Here is a 19,993-nt window from a genome sequence, read left to right as displayed (position 1 = left end):
GTCATATTTTTGTTGAATTCTTTCATTATCTTATAACTCTTTTTGATGAATTTCCTGATCATTTATAAGTTTTCAACTAAATTATCATTTATATTTTGTTTATTGATAATAACAAATTTATTTAGAGATCATTTTTTAGATTCAATTAATTTTTCTACATTTTTTTTTCTTTTTCTTTCTTTCTTTTATTTTCTATTTTCTATTTTTAATGTTTTAAGCTTTTCTTATATAGAAGCATACTTTTTAGTAAACATCTATAAGTAAAAATATTCACAAATTTAATAAACACGATTTATAATAATAATAAAATACATGTTATGACTAGAATAAAATAAATCTTAAAATAGAACAATAAAACCTTATTCAAATAAAGTGTTTCAAATTCTCTTTAATCTTTATGATATGATTATCTAATATTTTTAACCTGCACAATGAAAGACAAATTAGTGTAAAAATATTTCCTAAAATCGAATAAAAAAACTTAATGTAATTGATTGATTGATTAAGTTTTTGATAACTAACATTTTTTTTTTAATATATATCACTGATCAGATATGAAATGATTTGAATGACTTGAATAGTAAGTTATTGGGAAATAATGAAATTGGAGAAAAAGAGATGAATTCAAATTTAAATTGGACTTGAATAGGAAAATTAAGATAAAAAAAATGAAAAACTTATAAAGAGAGTATTTAGAGACTTTCCATCTTTTTAATTTTTTTTTTTTCCATTGTATTTTGAACGTTGGACTCCAATTATAAATGCATTATTTTTTAACACTGTGAGTATACTGAAGCAACACATATAAGAGAGATAGCAAAAATTAATGCATTTCTTAATTACTTGTTTACATAATTTTGTGCCTTAATTAAAAATAATAATAATAATGCATATCTCATTCAATGATATTAATGTATTTCTTAATTTCTTTTTTACCATAATTAAAGAATATTGACAATAATTAAGGCCTTCATTTTTATTTTTATTTTTTTAAATAAACCTCCATTAATGTATTTTAATTGGGGGCCTTAGGCAGCCGTCTGATCCACCTAAGGCTAAAGTTGGCCCTAGTCCAATAGTACACCGAACTTTTGACCATGCCTAAAAAGCAATTTTAATTTATTATCCACAACATTCATCCTTATTTACTCCAACCCACGCCTATAAAAGCACACTCACGACCTTTAGACCTCATTCCTCACGCAATTTCCTCCAACCCACTCTAATAAATGCCAAGTGTCATTAACAAGTGTGAAGCAAATGTTTTATTTAACATTCTTAACAACTGTTAACTTCCCCTTCCACTAACGTCTCCCCAAAATGTAAGAGCCACAACAGCAACGCCTTTCTTCTCCCTTCTATCTTTCTCACATGTTTCCCGATATTTTCCCGACACCAAAGATAGCTATGCAATCATAACTAGATCCAAAACAATATTTTCACCTCAAAGAATCCATCCATAGCATCCAAGAATCCTTTTACCACCCGAATCAGCAGTCTTCTGCGACGAAGAGTAGTGACCATCATTCAGAGGATGCAAGGGGAAGAGGGTTTTCTCGTTGAGTTGAGTTCAGCTTAGCTAGCAGAGTTCTGGATCTCTTTAAGGGGACTGAGATTCAGGAAGCCCAAGCTTCAGTTATGTGGCATTCAGATTTAGAGTACTACATTTACTCTCATCAGTGGACACTATTGAGTTGTCCATAGGTGAACAATCAGATTATCTCATCTGTGGTGTTTCTATGCTTTTGGAAGCATGGAGGGATTCGGTGGAACACAAGGGAAAGGGATAACTACTGGGTTGGAGCGTAGTGGGTATAGATTTTGATTTTACTTCTATATGATTTATGTCTAATGCGAACCATGGCAAAAAAAAAATTGGAAAAAAACTACCTAGTTTTACTAATCGATTCTTATACATATGGCAGGGAAAATATCATGCTAATTTATAGGTTAGTGGGATGTTGTTTCCAAGGACTTCTTCGAATTTTAGACTAAAGAATATAATCTTTAGAAAATACCATGAAAGTTCACGCTCTAGTAATGAACTAAGCATGAAGCTTTCAGCAGTATGTGTAGAATGTGATGGTTCGAATAAAGAAGTAGAAAAGTTTAAATTTTCGTAACATGTGAGAAAGATAGAAGTGAGTAGAAAGATGTTGCTGTAGTGACTCTTGGACTCCTACATTTTTGGAAGACGTTAGTAGAATGAGAGTTAATTGATGTTAAGGATGTTAAATACAATATGTAGTTCTTACATGTCAGATGACACTTGGCATTTATTGGAGTAAGTTGAAGGAAATTTCCTCCAACACAGTTTGGAGGAAATTTGTCTTATCTCAGCCGCCCAATCCTTGAGAGATAAAAATTATAGAGAGAGAATGAAGTGATTTTGGTGTTGTTCCATCATCATTAAGGTAAACCTTAAACCTTAAATTTGTTTTTTATTATTATTATTTTATATTATTGGTGTTTTGTCAAAGTGATTTACCAAAACATAAGCTTCAAGCATGCCATTATATGTTCATACTTTATCTTTCTTAAAATGAATAGTTTTCTAAAAAATTGATAAATTAGCTCTCATTTTTCATGAACTTTAAAGTTGTTTGGTTTAACATGCGTTTATAAAGTTATTTATGAGCTTTGGTTAACCTTGAATGTGGTATGTGTAGGATTTTTGAATTTTTCATGCATTACGATACTTATCGAACGTTCAATGTATTTGACATAATGTTCACCTTGCTGATTAAACGCTCGACCTCGATACCGAATGTTTGCTAGCGACCATAAATGATTAATCAGGATTTTGATGATAGGTTAGACTACTTAGTGCGTTATTAGGGCTTTTTCGAGCATAGGTTGGAACTTTTGTTATTATTTTGTTTAATATTATGGTATGTTTCACAGTAATGAGAGTTCAAGATGTCTGAGATTGTGGATGAGCGTTTGAGGAAAGTAAATGCTTACAAAACTGAGTTTACTTTAACATGCGATATGTTAGAGGACTGAGTATGCTTTACTTTTCAAAATAATATGTCATGGGCTTATTAAGTTTATAACATGTTTAGACTGCTTCAAATTGATAAATGTATATATATATGATTTTCTTAAAGTAAATAGACAATATTTGTATCGTATGATATGGTACACTGGTACGTGCGGTATTATGATCATGAACTTACTATTATATGGACTAGACCCTATGGTTGTAGATATTAATTTTATGTTTGTACTTGAATCTAATGGTTGTTTTGTGATAGGCGCACTATATATAGATGAGGTTATGATTATGACTTTGCTAGTATCATGAGCCACCCGATGTCGGATTTAGTCAGACTGCTAGTATATGACAGTATGCGGCAATATCCGGGGTACTGATGTTGTTTACAGGTCACTCAGAACATCGTCAACCCTACCAATAATGGGTTAAGAGATTTGATATACCATAAGGAGGATAACTATGCTTAGATGGAATATATATATATATATCATTAAAATATCAGTAATTGTTATCGGAATTATGTCTCATCACTTATTCAAAATAAACTACATTTTTATGGCATAATAATGGATGCAATACACGTTGTTTTTGTTAAAACTCACGTATAATATTTCAAAGTTATGTACTATCAATTAAGGTTCGGTACATAATTGGTTTTGTAATAATTTGCTTACAATGTCGTTGGCTTATGTTGTTATATTTATATTCCACTGTAAAACACCTTGGTATTTTGCAGATTATATTATTTTCGGGAGGTAAAGTGAAAAGTTCACTCGAATGAATATGCCAATTGAATTACTCATTTTGACATGTTGTGTTAGTTGTAGTTGTAAAGTTTGTTTGGAAGCTCTGAGTCTATAATTGACGATATTTATTGCTGGGACAGTTTCCGGTACGGCGTGAACTACACGTTTTTCGATGTTCTTCACGCTTCCAAAGAATACTGTAAAAAACCTAAAATTAAGAGACCCTTCCGAGGGTCTCGCTCCGATGCCTAAATTAGCTTATGAGAGAAAAATATGTTTTATACATAAAATATTCATTATATCGTTTATACCTGAGTATGAGCTTATTTATAAGCAAAAAGGTGGACCTGATTTGGGTTTACTACTATTACTTAAACTTGGAGTGCCTAGAGTTTGATTTGGTTTGAGATGCCTATCCCAATTCAACTTGGAGTAGAATTATTCTTAACACTTATTATGTTTCGAAGGTTTATTGTTAATATTAGATCAATTTAACTTTAGTATACGCCGAATATTAATATAATGTAGTGAAACCAGATAATTACTAGTTAATTAATCGATAACGCTATGAGTAATACTTTAAGTTAAGTAAATATAATTGAAAAATAATATAAATTTATTCCCTATACATCTTGTTTTTCATTGTAAGTTCTACAAATTTAATGATGAATTTAATTTAATTTTTTTTTTAAAAAATAGTACTGATCTCATTTATAATATGAATAAAACTAGAGCATAAAAACTATAAAACAATAGGAGATGAAACTACGATAAAACGATTGTCCTGAAGCAATCATGACTTCGTTATATAATGTTGTGTAAAAGATAATTTTATTTATTTTTAAACAATGTGTATAAGATAATTAAAAATGAATATCTAACATGTCCCCATATTGTTATTTAACTTTAGGGCGTTTCACCTTCACTGGCCTTTTGTGTTAAAAAAGCAGGCTTCAAATTGGATGCGCAGCCCACTTGTGAAGCAAATCAAAACCGGCTACATCACATTTAAATCCAAAAACCTTCGGAAACCTTCTGAGCTTCAAGTATCCTCCACCTGCGAAACCGACTGCATCGACCTTCAAAAACCCTAGGTTCTCATCTTTGGAACTCTGCGTGAAAGATGAGGCCGATTTTGATGAAAGGCCATGAAAGGCCGTTGACATTCTTGAAGTACAACCGGGACGGGGACCTCCTATTCTCGTGTGGGAAGGACCACGACCCCACCGTCTGGTTTGCCGACAATGGCGAGCGCCTCGGCACCTACCGCGGCCACAACGGCGCAGTCTGGTGCTGCGACGTCTCAAGCAAGTCCTTTCTCTCTCGCTCGCTCTCTGATTCATTCACCGCGTGTTCTTTGGTTTTCTGTAATAAGATGTTTTTTTTTTTTTTTTGGTTTTGAAATATAGGGGATTCAATGAGGCTGATTACAGGGAGCGCAGATCAGACGGCGAAGCTGTGGTCAGTTCAGTCGGGGGAGCAATTATACTCCTTTAATTTCGGTTCTCCGGCTAGGGCTGTGGACCTCGCCGTCGGGGATAAGCTCGCCGTCATTACCACCGATCCCTTCATGGACTCGCCTTCTGCGATTCACGTTAAAATTCTCGCCCGAGACCCCGCTGACCGTAAGCTTTATTATGCTTCGTTTCTTGAATTTATGCTCGAAAGGTCTAATTGTTGTTGTTTGTCGAGTCCATGTCAGTTTGTTTTACCAATAAAATCAACATTAGTTTATTTTACCAATAAAATCCATGTTTTTGGAATAATGTAAAATTTAGGAACCGGTTGTATATTGAGATTTGTCTCTATAGCTTTATATGTTGTTGTTGTGAGTTGCTTTTAAGCAACTTGTGTTCCAGCAGGTTTCCTGCTGGAGGGATTTTGTAATCTTTGTGTTATAAAAAATTTCATTCATTCATTCAAAAAAAAAAAAAAAATAATGTGCTGTTGGCATATGTTTTGTGTATCAACCGGGTGATAGTTGTTATTTATTGAGGAATATATGTGAGTAGTTCGTGGATACTTCTTGATATGTAGGATATTAGATTCTAGTTTAGGAGAATTGCATTTGGTAAGTCTTAGATTAACCGCTGCTTTGATTTTCCTACACGTTTTAGTATTTTTTGGAATTCCTTACCGACAGCATCTCTTTAGTTCCCAACCAATTACCAAATGCCATTTATGAGCTCTCCGCATATTGAAGATTTGAAGTTGTTGGAAGCTGACTCAAGTTCCTATTTTGACGTGCTTATTTGAATTTCCTCAGTGTAGAAGGAAAGGATTTTCTCTGCCAAATAAGTAGTGTGTAAAAGATGTTTAATTAGTTTGAGTTTGGTTAGAGGGTGCTGTGAGTGTAGTTTGTGAAAGCTCTTGGGAAGCTTCAAAATCTACATCACAAGTATTTTGATTTTTCCTTGATAGTATATTTTTGATACAAAACAGGCAACTATCCATTACAAGTCAAAAATTGAATTGAAAAACAATAAAATAAAAAAGAGACCAGCAACCCACTATGTATAGAAGTTTTATGTACATGATTACAGTATAAAATAGGAAAGAGTGTAGTTCCAGTTCTTTATGATTTTTCTATTTAACTAGTGCACTTGTGATGATGTGCAATTTACTGTAAATAGACCTTTGCATGCCTACAAGCAAAAGGACTTAGCACCAGTCAAGGTAACCTGTAGTTCACAACCCTAAAAAGGGATCCTTTACACCCAAAATGGTAAAAATTTTAGTTCAGTGAACCGCATGGAATTACCCAGCAAACAAAAATACTCCCAGAATGAATGGAAGCAAGCACAAGGTATTGAAACAGTGCCGTATCCTATGGCAAATAATATCTTTTAATATGCTTATTTAACATTCATTTCAGAATCTCAAGACTTGCCTTTACTTCATTTTCTCTAAATCTTCTTTTGTGAGAGATCCATTCAAGTGATGCATTATGATATTAAACAATCAGGAAAAAAAGTTGAAATGATTAGTTTTCAATGAGGTTTCTTTAAGGCCCCAAAATGAAAAACTTGGCCTACTTGCACTGCTGAGCAAGACATTGTTATTCCATGTGGTTCCCTCAAATTTATGAAGAAAAGAAACCACTTTTATGCAGTCTCTTTTCCTTTAACTTACTGCTTCTTAAAACCAAAATGGGGGAGTAGGGGGACTAAATTCCAAAAATTGCAGGAATCAACAGTTTGAGTAATGGGCACTGTTTCCAGTATCATGCACTCACCTGTATCGTCTTGTTGCCAGTTAATAAAAGTTATGATTTTTTTCACACTTTTATCCGTAAGTATTTTCCTGACCAAACAAGGTAGGGGGTAACTGGAGGCTAGAACTCCATACCCGGATGTAACCATAGTAGTACTCATAGTACTACTTTATCTGTTGGGCATCAGTCAGAAGGGGCCTAGATGAGCGGGCAACGTTGTCATTGTTCATTGCTTACCTGAATAACTTGCAGTATGATATTTCCTGATTGCTTAATTTGTTTCTTTGCGTTCACTTGTTTTAGGTTTCAGAACTGGCCCTTATATCAAACAAATTGGAGAATCTCTCTTTTTTTTTTTTTTTTTAATTTTGTTCTCTGCATTTGTGTTGTGTTTTTAATTGATATATCCTGGTTGTAGCTGTTTTCCGTACCCTTGCGTTTTCATACTATAAAAGTTTGGTCTTGCAATCGTAGATGCCTTGACTCTTTAGCTGTCTTGCTTTGAATAAAGGTGTTAGAAGAATGTTATGTGTTTCTGTATCGTAAGATCTTTGGAAGCTTTAATATCTCAAATGAGCTTTATGCCGACTTAAAATCATCAATCATTCATTTTGCAGAGACTGGTGAATCTGTTCTTACCATCAAGGGCCCTCAGGGAAGAATTAATAGAGCTGTTTGGGGTCCTTTGAACAGGACCATCATAAGCGCTGGAGAAGATGCTGTGGTTCGGATATGGGATTCCGAGGTAAGTGGCTGTATTAATTTTATGGTTGCCTTGTTATCTTCAAAGAAATTGTTTTAGTGGTGCTTTGGTTACGGTTAGCATTTCACTATTTATGGCTCTATGGTATTCTACTATTCTTTGGGTAACTTAAGTTTTAATTTGCTCTTGCTACTCTTCAGTTACTCCATTTTGGTCATCATTCTTCTCTGAAGTTTACTGATTGACTGATTAGCATTTAAATTTGTTTTGTTTTTTTTTTTTGTCTTTTCTTTTCTTTTCTTTTTAATCAAACATGCAGACAGGAAAACTGCTTAAAGAGTCAGACAAGGAATCTGGCCACAAAAAAACAATTACTGCACTTACAAAATCTGCAGATGGTTCTCATTTCCTCACTGGTTCGCTTGATAAATCTGCTAAAGTACTGATCTCACAATCCATTTATTCCATTCTTTCAGTCGTATTGTTTATTATCAAATATATATATATATATATATATTTCTACCTGTTCTTATTTGTTTTGTGAATATTTAGCTTTGGGACAGCCGAACTTTGACACTTATCAAGACGTACTTGACCGAACGTCCAGTCAATGCAGTTGCAATGTCTCCACTTCTTGATCATGTATGTATTGTTTTTTAAAGGCAAACTTTTGCACTCTTGATCTAGTATGTTTTGATTGCAGTTTTTTATGTATGATAATTGTACATAGACAATGAATAACTTAAATGTGGAATCATAAGATTTAGCTTGAAAGATTGTCAAGTATAACTAAATTACAAGAGAGATATTTGTTAAAAACCAATCAAAGAGGAGAACATTATCCTAAGTATGCTCCCCCAGTCCTATTTTGTTAGTCTCATATTTTTCTCTACGATTTTAGAAGTTGTTTGTCGACTTACTACGGAGAGTATCCATTAGTTTAAGGTTTTCCCATATTGCCTGTACTTTTTTGGAATAAAAGCCAAATAATATGGAAAACATGGGTAATTTGGGAAATTAAGAAGTTTTTCTTGTATGTGAAATGCTTTGTCTCTGTAAAGCCTGCTTTTAAGTGACAAAATGGGATAGAGGGAGTAATATTTAATGTTGTCATGTATTCGTGAAGCCAAATAGCAGTGTCATTTGAACCAGTGATATTGCTTGCTTACCTCACAAAGTTTTCTTGGAAATGTAAATCAATGCTGTTGCTACTTCAATCCTAGAACCTGCTGCTTTCCCAAAAAATGTAGTTGAGGATTTAAGATCTAAACTCAAATGATGAAATGTTTAGAGAAATTATTAAGGATTCATTAGATGGAACACCTTAATGTTGGTCATAGAAACATTGGTCACATATGTTCTCGTACTCTTTAGATACCTGCGTGAATATTATATTGAATTGTGATGTGAGTGCAAGTGTCAATATTCCACTTAGGCATGTGGGTCATTGTATTAATCCTTCAATAAATGTGAACTTTATTATGGTTTGCTGATTGAGGAACAATGAATGTATCTCTTTACCACTCATTCTTTCATGACTTTAATCTTAGGAAAGCACTTTATTTTGCTGCATTAATACCCCTATCACTTATTATGCTCCTTGGTTTTTATATTTTATTTTTCAATGGACTGTTAAATGCATGCTCAAGTTTGGTAATTTGAAATTCAGATATGAATAGTATTATATAATCTACTGATTTTATATTCCCATACTATACTTGTGGTTTATAAGTAGGTAAATTATGTTGGCTTAAGTGTTAAGGGCATTGGTCTTTGTGGTAGTCCCATGAGGTCTAAAGTTCGAATCTCCTTGGGTGCAAACAATTCCTTGGGGCTAGCCTGCCGGTGAAACCGGAGTATTACCCGATCCGTGTGGAGAGGGCGCTTTGCACGGGTCCGAAGTTTACCTGATAGGGGTTGGTACACGAAGTGGCCCTGCATTTGGAGAGGTTCCTCTTCGTCAAAAAAAGAAAAAAGGAAGAAGAAATATGAAGTAGCGCTTATTTTGAACGTGGTTTGATTGGGCTGGAATTTGGAAGTTTTGAATGAAATTGGGCTGGAATTTGAAAGTTTTGAATGGAATTGGAACTTGGATAAAGCAATTGGGTGGTTTTGGATGGTGGGTTGTGAAAGTCCTTAGCTTTCTGGTAAAGTCTTCAGTCGGTTGATGACATGGGACTGGATGACGTCTTCATGATGGGTAGGGTTGGAAGTCAACAACCACCTCGTCTCCCTCTCCTTTGAGTAGCTGTGCGAAGAGAAAGAGAAAAGGAGATGGCATCATGAAGGCAAAGGATTTTTGTCATTTAGTGGTCTAGGTTGAGTTTAAGAAGTTGAATCTCAAGGGGAACGCTTACGATTGTACCCACTTGTCATGTTTTTTTGGTCAGGCAGAATGATACATAGCACCATAGCACCATAGCACCTTACATCTTCAAGGGTTCGAACACAAAAAAGATTAGTTTAATGAGTGAGTGCAAGTCTTTTTGACACAAAATTTCACAAAAGTTTTAGTGGTTGGAATTTGACCATTGATGACTTTCACAACATTCATATAGAGGGATGACTTCACAAAGTTTTTTGATAGTACATGCACTCACGTACCCGTATTAGGTGCAAAGACTATTGATGACTTGTAGTTATGTGAAGTCATCAATGGTGTTTGGACCAAATGGCATTTTCTGACCCCACAAAAAAAAGTTGGGTGGTGAAGTCAAGAGGTTCGATCCTATATGAGAACATGATTGTGTTTACCTATCAATAATATAAGGATTGTTATTATTAGAACACCTCTCGCACAAGACTCAAAGTCTCAGCAGGAGTCTTGTGCAGCTCACTCTGTGGAGGTGTCCAACCGGGACTCTACTAAGAAGTTCTCTAATTCTATCCAAAAGCCGAGACATGTTATAGAGTCCTAATGCAATAGTCTCATAACTAGATAAAGATGCCAAGTGTTATAGTTTGAATGTATTTAGAGGTAGAAACCGGTTGCTAGACTAGAGTTAGTGTTTAGCTTAAACTCTGTAATCAAACTCTATATATGATCAATGAATGCTCGGTAAAGAGCACGGTTTCAACTTCCATAATTCCTATGTTCTATCTGGGGGGGTGAATATCGTAATCTTCACTCTTATTTTCAATCTCAAGGCATCACACATCGTATCTCTTGCCCTCATACACACCAACAGCAAGGGTGTGCCGAACGCAAGCATCGCCACTTAATTGACACCACTCTAGCCCTACTGGCCGAGAGTTCGCTCCCTCAAAAATTCTGGGAGGATGCTTGCCTTACCTCCTGTTATCTCATCAACCGAATGCCAACTCCATTGCTCAATAATTAGTCCCCATTTGAAAAACTATTTCATCAAGTCCCTGATTACAAGTTTCTTAAAGTTTTTGGGTGCGCGTGTTTTCCAAATCTCAGACCCTACAACACTCATAAATTCTCCCAACGCTCCACAGAATGCGTTTTTCTTGGATACAGTCAACATCACAAAGGCTATAAATGCCTTCACATAGAATCTGGCCGAGTTTACATCTCTCGGGATGTCATCTTCCATGAATCCCGATTTCCTTATGCTTCTCAAGATTCTGCAACTCCTCCTAATTCCACTTCTGTTCAAGCTCCTAATTTTCCTCCTATTCTTGTCCCTCCACCCGCTCCATCTTCAACACAACCTCCTGCACCACCACCTTCTTCTTCCAATTTTGCAGAACCACACGGCTCTTGTTCCAGTTCCTATGAGGAAACTCCTCCTGCCCGAGTACATCCCATGCATACCAGGTCTATGAACAATATAGTTCAGCCACGACAGCTCACAGATGGCACTGTCCGATACCCTGCTCCTCGGGGTTTATTAACACAACATGCCTCAGCCACTCAGGAACCGACCTGTTTCTCAAATGCTGTAAATATTCCAGAATGGAGAAATGCAATGCAACTTGAGTTTAATGCTCTTCTACATAACCAGACATGGTCTCTTGTACCTCCACATGGCTCCCAAAATTCAGTAGGTTGCAAATGGGTGTTCAAACTGAAAAGGAAGGCTGATGGTTCCATTGAGAGACACAAAGCTCGGCTGGTAGCCAAAGGATTCCATCAACAAGCAGGTGTGGACTATGGAGAAACTTATAGTCCAGTTGTTAAGCCCACTACGATCCGAACAGTGCTGTCCCTTGCATATTCTGCTGGTTGGTCAATGAAACAGATCGATATACAAAATGCTTTTCTTCATGGTCTTTTGTCCGAGGAGGTTCATATGGTTCAGCCACCGGGATTTACCAATCCTAACTTTCCTCATCATGTGTGCAAGCTTCACAAGGCTATATATGGCCTCAAACAGGCGCCTAGAGCCTGGTTTTCCAGGTTAAGTACAAAGCTCATCCAACTTGGTTTTGTCGGGTCCAAGGCCGACTCGTCTCTTTTTCTCTACAAAACACAGTCAGTCACCGTATTCCTGCTTATTTACGTTGATGACATCATCATCACAGCTTCAGATCCAGCTGCCATCCCGGACTTGCTTCACCTCCTTAATGCTGAATTTGCAGTTAAGGATTTGGGTGATTTACACTATTTTCTTGGTGTTGAAGTTCACAAACTGAACTCAGGTCTTCTTCTCTCTCAAAGGCGCTACATTATGGATCTTTTAAAGAAGACAAACATGCATGAAGCAAAGCCTATTACTTCTCCAATGGCTTCCTCATCTGTCCTCTCTGCCTTTTCAGGGGACCCAATGGAAGATCCGTCTCTCTATCGCAGTATAGTCGGCTCCCTACAGTATCTATCTCTCACAAGAGCAGACTTAAGCTTTGCTGTAAACCGCGTGTGCCAATTCATGCATCGACCACTTAAACCACATTGGCAGGCCGTTAAAAGAATTCTCAGATACTTGCAGTATACACTGTCTCATGGACTTCTTCTTCATCGCTCATCTTCCAATGTTCTTCAAGCTTACTCGGATGCTGATTGGGTTGGATGTCCAGACGATCGTCATTCGACCGGTGCATATTGTGTTTTTCTTGGTTCAAATTTGGTATCTTGGAGCTCCCGCAAACAACACACTGTCTCTCGGTCCTCTACAGAAGCCGAGTATAAGGCTGTTGCAAACACCACAGCTGAACTCTTATGGATCCAGGCACTCCTTCAAGAACTTGGTGTTCGGACCTCCTCACCCCCAACTCTTTGGTGTGATAATATTGGTGCCACCTACATGTCCGTTAATCCGGTATTCCATGCGCGTACCAAGCATGTGGAAATTGATTTCCACTTTGTTCGAGATCGCGTTGCTGATAAGTCATTGGTGGTTCGGTTTGTTCCTAGCTCCGATCAGCTTGCCGATGTCCTTACAAAACCACTTGTTTCGGCCAAGTTTCAACAACTCTGTTTCAAGCTCAACGTGCGATCTCCCCCGTTGAGCTTGCGGGAGGGTATTAGAACACCTCTCGCACAAGACTCAAAGTCTCAGCAGGAGTCTTGTGCAGCTCACTCTGTGGAGGTGTCCAACCGGGACTCTACTAAGAAGTTCTCTAATTCTATCCAAAAGCCGAGACATGTTATAGAGTCCTAATGCAATAGTCTCATAACTAGATAAAGATGCCAAGTGTTATAGTTTGAATGTATTTAGAGGTAGAAACCGGTTGCTAGACTAGAGTTAGTGTTTAGCTTAAACTCTGTAATCAAACTCTATATATGATCAATGAATGCTCGGTAAAGAGCACGGTTTCAACTTCCATAATTCCTATGTTCTATCAGTTATAAAGTTTCTTGTTGTTTGAGGACTATCGTGGTTCAACTACTCTAGTTTGATGTAATATGCACGTCCTTCAACAGTTCACCACGAGTATGTGGTATCGGTAGCAAGGCTATTACAACATTGATAGCTTGAAGTCAGCTTAAACCACCAAGCAATCGTGACAACTTCCTTTCAAAATTAATATTCCCTAATTGTTCAGGCCAAGTGTTCAAGTTGTGTTAAGGCTTTGGAGTATGGTTGGACCTTTCATTAGTTAGTATTTCAATGGGGGATTTAGCGCTATTTCTATGTTATTGGTGACAAACATAAATTTAATGTGGGGAAATTTGAAAATAAGATCTTGAACTTTCAACTTAGGTTAAATCATGTCACTTTGAGCATGGAAGTAGTTTCGTTGTTCTTTAAGATCGCTCTTAAGGTTCTCTCTTCTGAGGTCGTGAATTTATTGACTTTGGGTTAAAAACCTTTAACTATGTAGATAGAAATGATTTTGTGGTACCCTCGAGGTGAAGGATCTTTGTCATTTGATGTGTAGGGAAGAATCATTGACCTAGTCTAGGTTGTTGTTAAGGTTAAACACCCACTCACATTAAAAAGGTGTACTTTTGCGCTTTTTATTTGAGTGGGGAGGGGAGGCACATGACTGTGAGTGTTACAAAATGTTTCTCGCAGTGAAGTATATATTACAGACAAATTATGAGATTAATTTAATCTGATAGATCGAAGATATCTTGGTGATATGTTCTTATACAATTTGGTTTGATTGGTTTATATTTCTTATTTATGCATTTACATCATCTAATCAATTTCATTGCTTTATGCTTTCTTAGGTGGTGCTTGGAGGTGGTCAGGATGCATCGAATGTCACAACTACTGATCATCGTGCTGGAAAATTTGAGGCTAAATTCTTTGATAAGGTAAAATCATATTTTCATTTAAGTTCTCTAATAATATAACCGTTTGTGGCTGTTTAGTCTCTTCAGTATATGATGTGCTCTCATTTTCATATGATAGATTCTTCAAGAAGAAATTGGAGGTGTGAAAGGGCATTTTGGACCAATAAATGCTCTGGCATTCAACCCCGATGGGAAAAGGTATAGTTTTTCTTTTCTTTTCTTTTTTTAGCAAATTAGGTTTTCTAAATTATTGCTGATTAAAGGCTTCTCCATACTCAACCATTTATAATGAAAAATCAGAATAAATTTTTTCATAAATAATCATTTTTTTTTTGATAAGTGATAAACCAATCTTATTGAAATTGTAAGGCGTCCTTAAGTACATATGAAGTATACAAAATGAACTGTCTAACTAAAAAAAGCAAAACGAATAATGAAGTTACTATAACTAATCGACAGAGGAGACACATACGCTGTCATCCATAAATACAACGTTTCGTAGAACAAGGATAAAATTTACCCCAGTATCTTCTCCATGTCCTCAAAGTTTCTATCATTCATTTTCCTCCACAAACACCAAAAGAGGCACGTAGGCATCATTTTCCTCACCGCAACACTCATTGGTCTGTCAGAGGACCACCAACAGGTGGTCAATAGATTCCCCATTCCTCTTGCCCATGCAACATATGTCCATCACAATTATGTGCCGCCTCCTGAGATTATTCAAAGTGAGGATCTTTCCTAGAACTGCCGACCAAACAAAAAAGACCACTCTCGAATGAGCTCAAGTCCGCTATACATTCTTCCAAGGGAAGCGGCTACCTTCAGGAGAAGCCAGAGAGCTATAGAAAGATTTGACCTTGAACACTCCTCTTTTGGATGGAGCCCACCACAGTTGATCTTCACATCCTCTTCTCATTCTAACTGAATGCAACACCTGGAGAAAAGAAGCAAAGACATCCACCTCCCAATTATGCGTTGCTATAGCAAAATTCACATTCCACCGGTTGGAGCTGCCCAGAAACTCCAATTTAGCCACAATAGAGGCGTCTTTCGCAAGCGAGACCATATAAAACTAGAAAAGCTACCTTTAGAGGCACTTCCCCACACCACTGGTCAAGCCAAAAGCTGATCCTGGAACCACCCCCCATCTCAAATCTAGTAAAGCTAGAAAAGTTTTCCCACCCTTTCTTGATATTCTTCTACAACCCCACCCCAAAGGTTCCTACAAGCCCAAGAGAACACCACCCTTCCCATAAATTACCATATTTAGAGTGTACTGCTATTCTCCACCAAGCTTCTCTCTCAAGCCCATAGTGCCACAACTCTCCCTAAGAGATCGGTGAACAAACCTTGGACCAACTCACAAGGTGATATTTGAACTCTTCACCTAACCCACCCCACAAAAAAGCACGTTGGATCTTTCTCTATGCGGTTAGCAACACTCGCCGGAAGAGGGAAGAGAGACATGTAATACGTAGGCAGATTAGCGATGGTACTCTTGATGAGGGTAACCTGCCACCCTTAGACAAATACATCATTTTTCGAATAGCTAACTGATATTCTAGCTTTTCAATAACGTTGTCCCAGATATGCTTAGCCTTGTAGGAGGCCCCCAATGGTAAACCAAGACACTTGATTGGCGGAGTGGAGACCCCACAACCTAGAATTCGGTCCCACCTGTGTAACATTCCCCACATGAACCAATTATGATTTGGCCAAATTTACCTTTAAGCCCGTCGCAGCTTCAAAGTACAGGAATAAGCTTCGCAAATGAGTAGGAAGAGCATCACAAAAGATCAGAGTATCATCAGTAAACAAAAGATGAGAGAAAGCATCATTGCCCACTGAGAAACCATCCAGCAACCCCCCACTAACCACAACAGATAACATTCTACCTAGAGCCTCCGTCACAAAAACAAACAGCAGGGGGGGATAAAGGATTCCCTTGAACCCACGGGATAAATAATCAATTAATAATACCTAAAAAATTAACTTGCCAAAATCTGCCACAAACATAAGCTCTGAGCTCTATAATCACTAAGAAGGATTACATGCTACAAAGCATACATTTCCTTACATTAATTTACATCGCTTGCATGTGTCTACTTCTGTTAGCTGAGTTTAAATGGATATAGACAATGATGAAATGTAAGGCTTCCATGTTAAGGCATATTTGGAACCTTTTTGCTAGGCTGGTTCCTTGTGGGTGGCATGGGTGAAAGAGTGCTTGCTAAAAGGTAAAAGCTTTTGGCAACTGAAAATCTGTCAAGGGTGTTTTGGAGTTGGAGGAAACTCCTAAACTTGTGTGGTATTGCTAGACAATTCATATTGTTTAATGTAGGGAATGGTGAGAATATTTTCCTATGGCTTGATTATTGGCATCCAGATTGGGTTCTTCATGAAACCTATGGTCATCGAGTCATCTATGATGCAGGTAGTAAACTAGATGCAAAATTGTCTAGTGTTCTCAGAAATAATAGTTGGTATTGGCAGGCGGCAAGGTCTGATGATCTTGTTAAGATTCAAAGTAAATTGCCAATGGTGAGTAATGGTGATATGGATCAGCCTCTACATGGAGTGTTTCAAAAAAAGGGGTCTATAATTGTGCTGATACTTGGAATGTCATTTGGCATAAACAGCATACTGCTAGTTGGTGGAGGTTAATATGGTACTCTTTGGCAATTCCCAGGCAGGCCTTGATCTTGTGGTCGGCAGCTCATGATAGTCTCGCCCCAGGAGTGAGATTGCTCAGTTGGGGCTTTGGAGGTAATGTGCTTTGTGTTTTTTGTAGAAGTTGTATTGAAGGGAGAAGTTGCCTATTTTTTGAATGTAGTTTCTGAAAGAGAGTCTGGCTGGAGAACTTAAGGAAGTGTTTGATTGTTGATCCTCCAAGTGACTGGGATGTTATTGTTGAGAGAGGTGTAAAGGACTGGAAAGGCAAGTTTAAGAGCTGTTTTGATCAAACTTTGTTGAGTGCTTCAGTTTTTGATCTTTGGAGGGAGAGAAATAACATTAGGCATGGGAATCATTTACAAACTGAGGAGAAACTAATTCAGACAATTAGTTGGGAAGTTAAGAATGAGGATCATGTCTAATGGTGGATTACTGAGAAGTAGAGAAAATGAAGAGCTATGTTGCAGCTGGGGTCTGTCGGATAGGATATTTGGTGGCAGATGAAGTTGGCTTTGAGTAGTGGGAGTTTTTCTGGTTTAGGATTTTTCCTCTTGTGGAATGTGCTTATTTTCAGTTTGCCAGTTTGTTTGTGCGGAGGAGCAGTTTTGCTGTACTTCAAACTGCGAATGCTGGAAGTAAATTCCTTGTGCAGAGTTCCTGTTAGCTGAGGTTTTGATAGAGTTACTGTTTAGTGTATAGCAGTAAAGTCACTGTTAGCGTTTTGCATATAGAATTTGTATAGCTCTTCTTTCAGAAGCTAGGTGCTGGGCTTTTTGTTTGTTGTGTCTGTAAAGGTGTTTCTTTTCCTTTACTGTTGTTCTGTGTTCAGGATGGTGGTTGTGCATCCTGGGGCTCTAGCTGATTTGCTAGAGGGTGATTGTATTCTTTGTTGGTTAATGAAATTACTCTTTCATCCAAAAAAAAGAAAGTGCTTAAACTTGAAGGGTGACATTGCTGCAATTGGAAGATTAGGACCAAATTGAAACATTATCTAATGCTGAAGCACCACAATTGTATTTTACCTTAAATATGTATAAAATGCAGAGATATTTGGGTGGAAACTTATGATAATAGCGATAGGTTATGTTTATATAGGTGCTCTGGTAAATGTATCAGGTCTAGGAGCCTTTGGGTTATTTGCACAAATATAAGTCTCTTGTCTTAAATTGGGGTGTAACTTAGGCTGGTGGAGATTATTTTGAAGTAGTACTAACTGTTTTCCTGGTTGTATTGGCATCTTTAAGGTGGAGAGACAGTATTTGTGTGATGGTGGTTTAGGATCTTTAGTGAAGGAAGGAGTTAATATATTTTTAAAAAAAGAAGTGGATTGGCATGCATTAATCTATTTGCTTTTTAATTGGCTTATTATGCTCATTTCCTATTTTTGCTGCTTTTCTGTAATCATTTTGTTTAAATCAGTCGTATTCAATTTGTTCTGTTTGAATCAAGGCACATTCTATTTCTCCTATTAGTGATCTGATTTTGACCAAAATTGGAGGAAAAATGTAGTGTTTAAATGAAATGATTTTTCAATTTGTAGTTTCTCAAGCGGAGGTGAAGATGGTTATGTACGGTTACATCATTTTGACCCCGATTACTTCCACATCAAGATCTAGATTTGGAGTGGAGCATATATTAAAGTTATAATCGAGCTTTGGAGCGGATTGAAAGTAGACTTTAATTTATTTTCCATGTTCACCAGTCATTTCTTTTTTTATTTTTATTTTTAGGGTGGGTGTTGGATGAAACAATGCTTAATATTTTGCTTGTTTCAAAACAGTTTTGTAGAAGATGTAATATTCTATCTACATGAGAATGAAGTGCTGTGATGTATCTCAATCTTATCTTAATTAATGGTATAAAAAAAAGGTGTTATTTTGGAGCGGCAGCTTTATAATTTATGTGTGCTTCAGCAACAAAAGGGGGTTAAAAACAATAAAACAAACATACAAACAAACTAGTTAGGGTATGTGTGGAGTTATTATTAGAACATTACAGGCATTACATCCATTCTAATATGCTGGGAAGGGGATTTTGAAACAAAGCATATGCGATTAACTTTTATTTCGCCGAGGATTGGTAAAGAGCCTGTTCTTCTCATTTTGGTATATATCGAGTAATTCAATAGTGGCTTATCTCAAAGTTAAAAGTGATTTTAAAAGTCACATTAACTTTGAAAAGATAAAAAGAAGATATAAAAAATAGTTTATAGCATTACTTGTTTGTATCTCCCACCACAAACTTGCAAGCAATTTGAATAATTCATTCTCTGCCCAATATTTACTCAAGAAAAAGATGTTAAGAATATTTGAATAATTCATTCACTGCCCAAATGGGTTCATTAGAAACTTTTTTTTTTTTTTTTTTTAATTTTTTTTTTTTTTTTTAATTTTTTTTAATTTTTTTTATATATATATTATTATTATTATTATTATTATTATTATTATTTTTTATTTTTTAAATCGTTCGCGTATTTCCACTGCTAGCTCAGCAAGGAGACCTCAAAGAAGGTCGCATTCGACACATGCGACGATCGCATGAGGTTGCAGCTCCTTTGCACATCTTGTTGTAGCGCTTTGTGGCGCAAGTGGTGATAGCCATTGTGCGCTGCAACAAATTTGTCGTGGATTATAGTGGTAGATCCTTTGTTCATCGTTGCTCATTGCGATGACATGCCACATCTCCAATAACCTTCGCGCTCCTCCTCCGTTGTATCTCAGCCCCTCGGTCTCATTGCAGCATCACAATGCCTGTGTAGTAGTGTGGTGTGCACGCGACACTTTAGTGCTACTACTGTGCACAGTGCTGTTGTGGTAGTTCATGCAACGCGCTATGTGGTGGTGCGCTAGCGCGACACGACGATGCTTGTGGTGCACGTGAACAACCACCAGAAAGGGCGGAGGGGAGGCTAGGTTGACCGTGCATGCACTTAAGAGCCACTATTTTTCCAAAGAAAAGAAAAGAAAAAAAAAACAAATACACACATGAGAACAACTAACATACTATG

At 36.8% G+C, this 19,993-nt stretch overlaps 1 protein-coding gene across 1 annotated transcript; it reads left to right on the top strand.

Annotated features, from left to right (window-relative positions):
• The first annotated feature begins 4,682 nt into the window (after window positions 1-4,682).
• On the top strand, window positions 4,683-18,825 carry LOC133877644 (eukaryotic translation initiation factor 3 subunit I-like). Its single transcript, XM_062316033.1, has 8 exons — window positions 4,683-5,051; window positions 5,154-5,369; window positions 7,576-7,703; window positions 7,981-8,100; window positions 8,214-8,303; window positions 14,245-14,331; window positions 14,429-14,508; window positions 18,527-18,825. Exons 1-8 carry the CDS (start codon window positions 4,868-4,870, stop codon window positions 18,600-18,602), a joined length of 981 nt encoding a protein of 326 aa, XP_062172017.1. The 5' UTR covers window positions 4,683-4,867; the 3' UTR covers window positions 18,603-18,825.
• The last annotated feature ends 1,168 nt before the right edge of the window (window positions 18,826-19,993 follow it).

This window comes from Alnus glutinosa, chromosome 9 (genome assembly GCF_958979055.1).
Source record: "Alnus glutinosa chromosome 9, dhAlnGlut1.1, whole genome shotgun sequence".
In the NCBI taxonomy this organism is placed as follows: domain Eukaryota; kingdom Viridiplantae; phylum Streptophyta; class Magnoliopsida; order Fagales; family Betulaceae; genus Alnus; species Alnus glutinosa.
This window is presented reverse-complemented; position numbering and strand designations above follow the sequence as displayed.

Coding starts and splice junctions, on each gene's coding strand:
- LOC133877644 (XM_062316033.1), top strand. CDS start 4,868: ATGAGGCCGATTTTGATGAAAGGCCATGAAAGGCCGTTGACATTCTTG. Junction 8,101..8,213: donor CGCTTGATAAATCTGCTAAA/GTACTGATCTCA, acceptor GTGAATATTTAG/CTTTGGGACAGCCGAACTTT. Junction 8,304..14,244: donor TGTCTCCACTTCTTGATCAT/GTATGTATTGTT, acceptor ATGCTTTCTTAG/GTGGTGCTTGGAGGTGGTCA.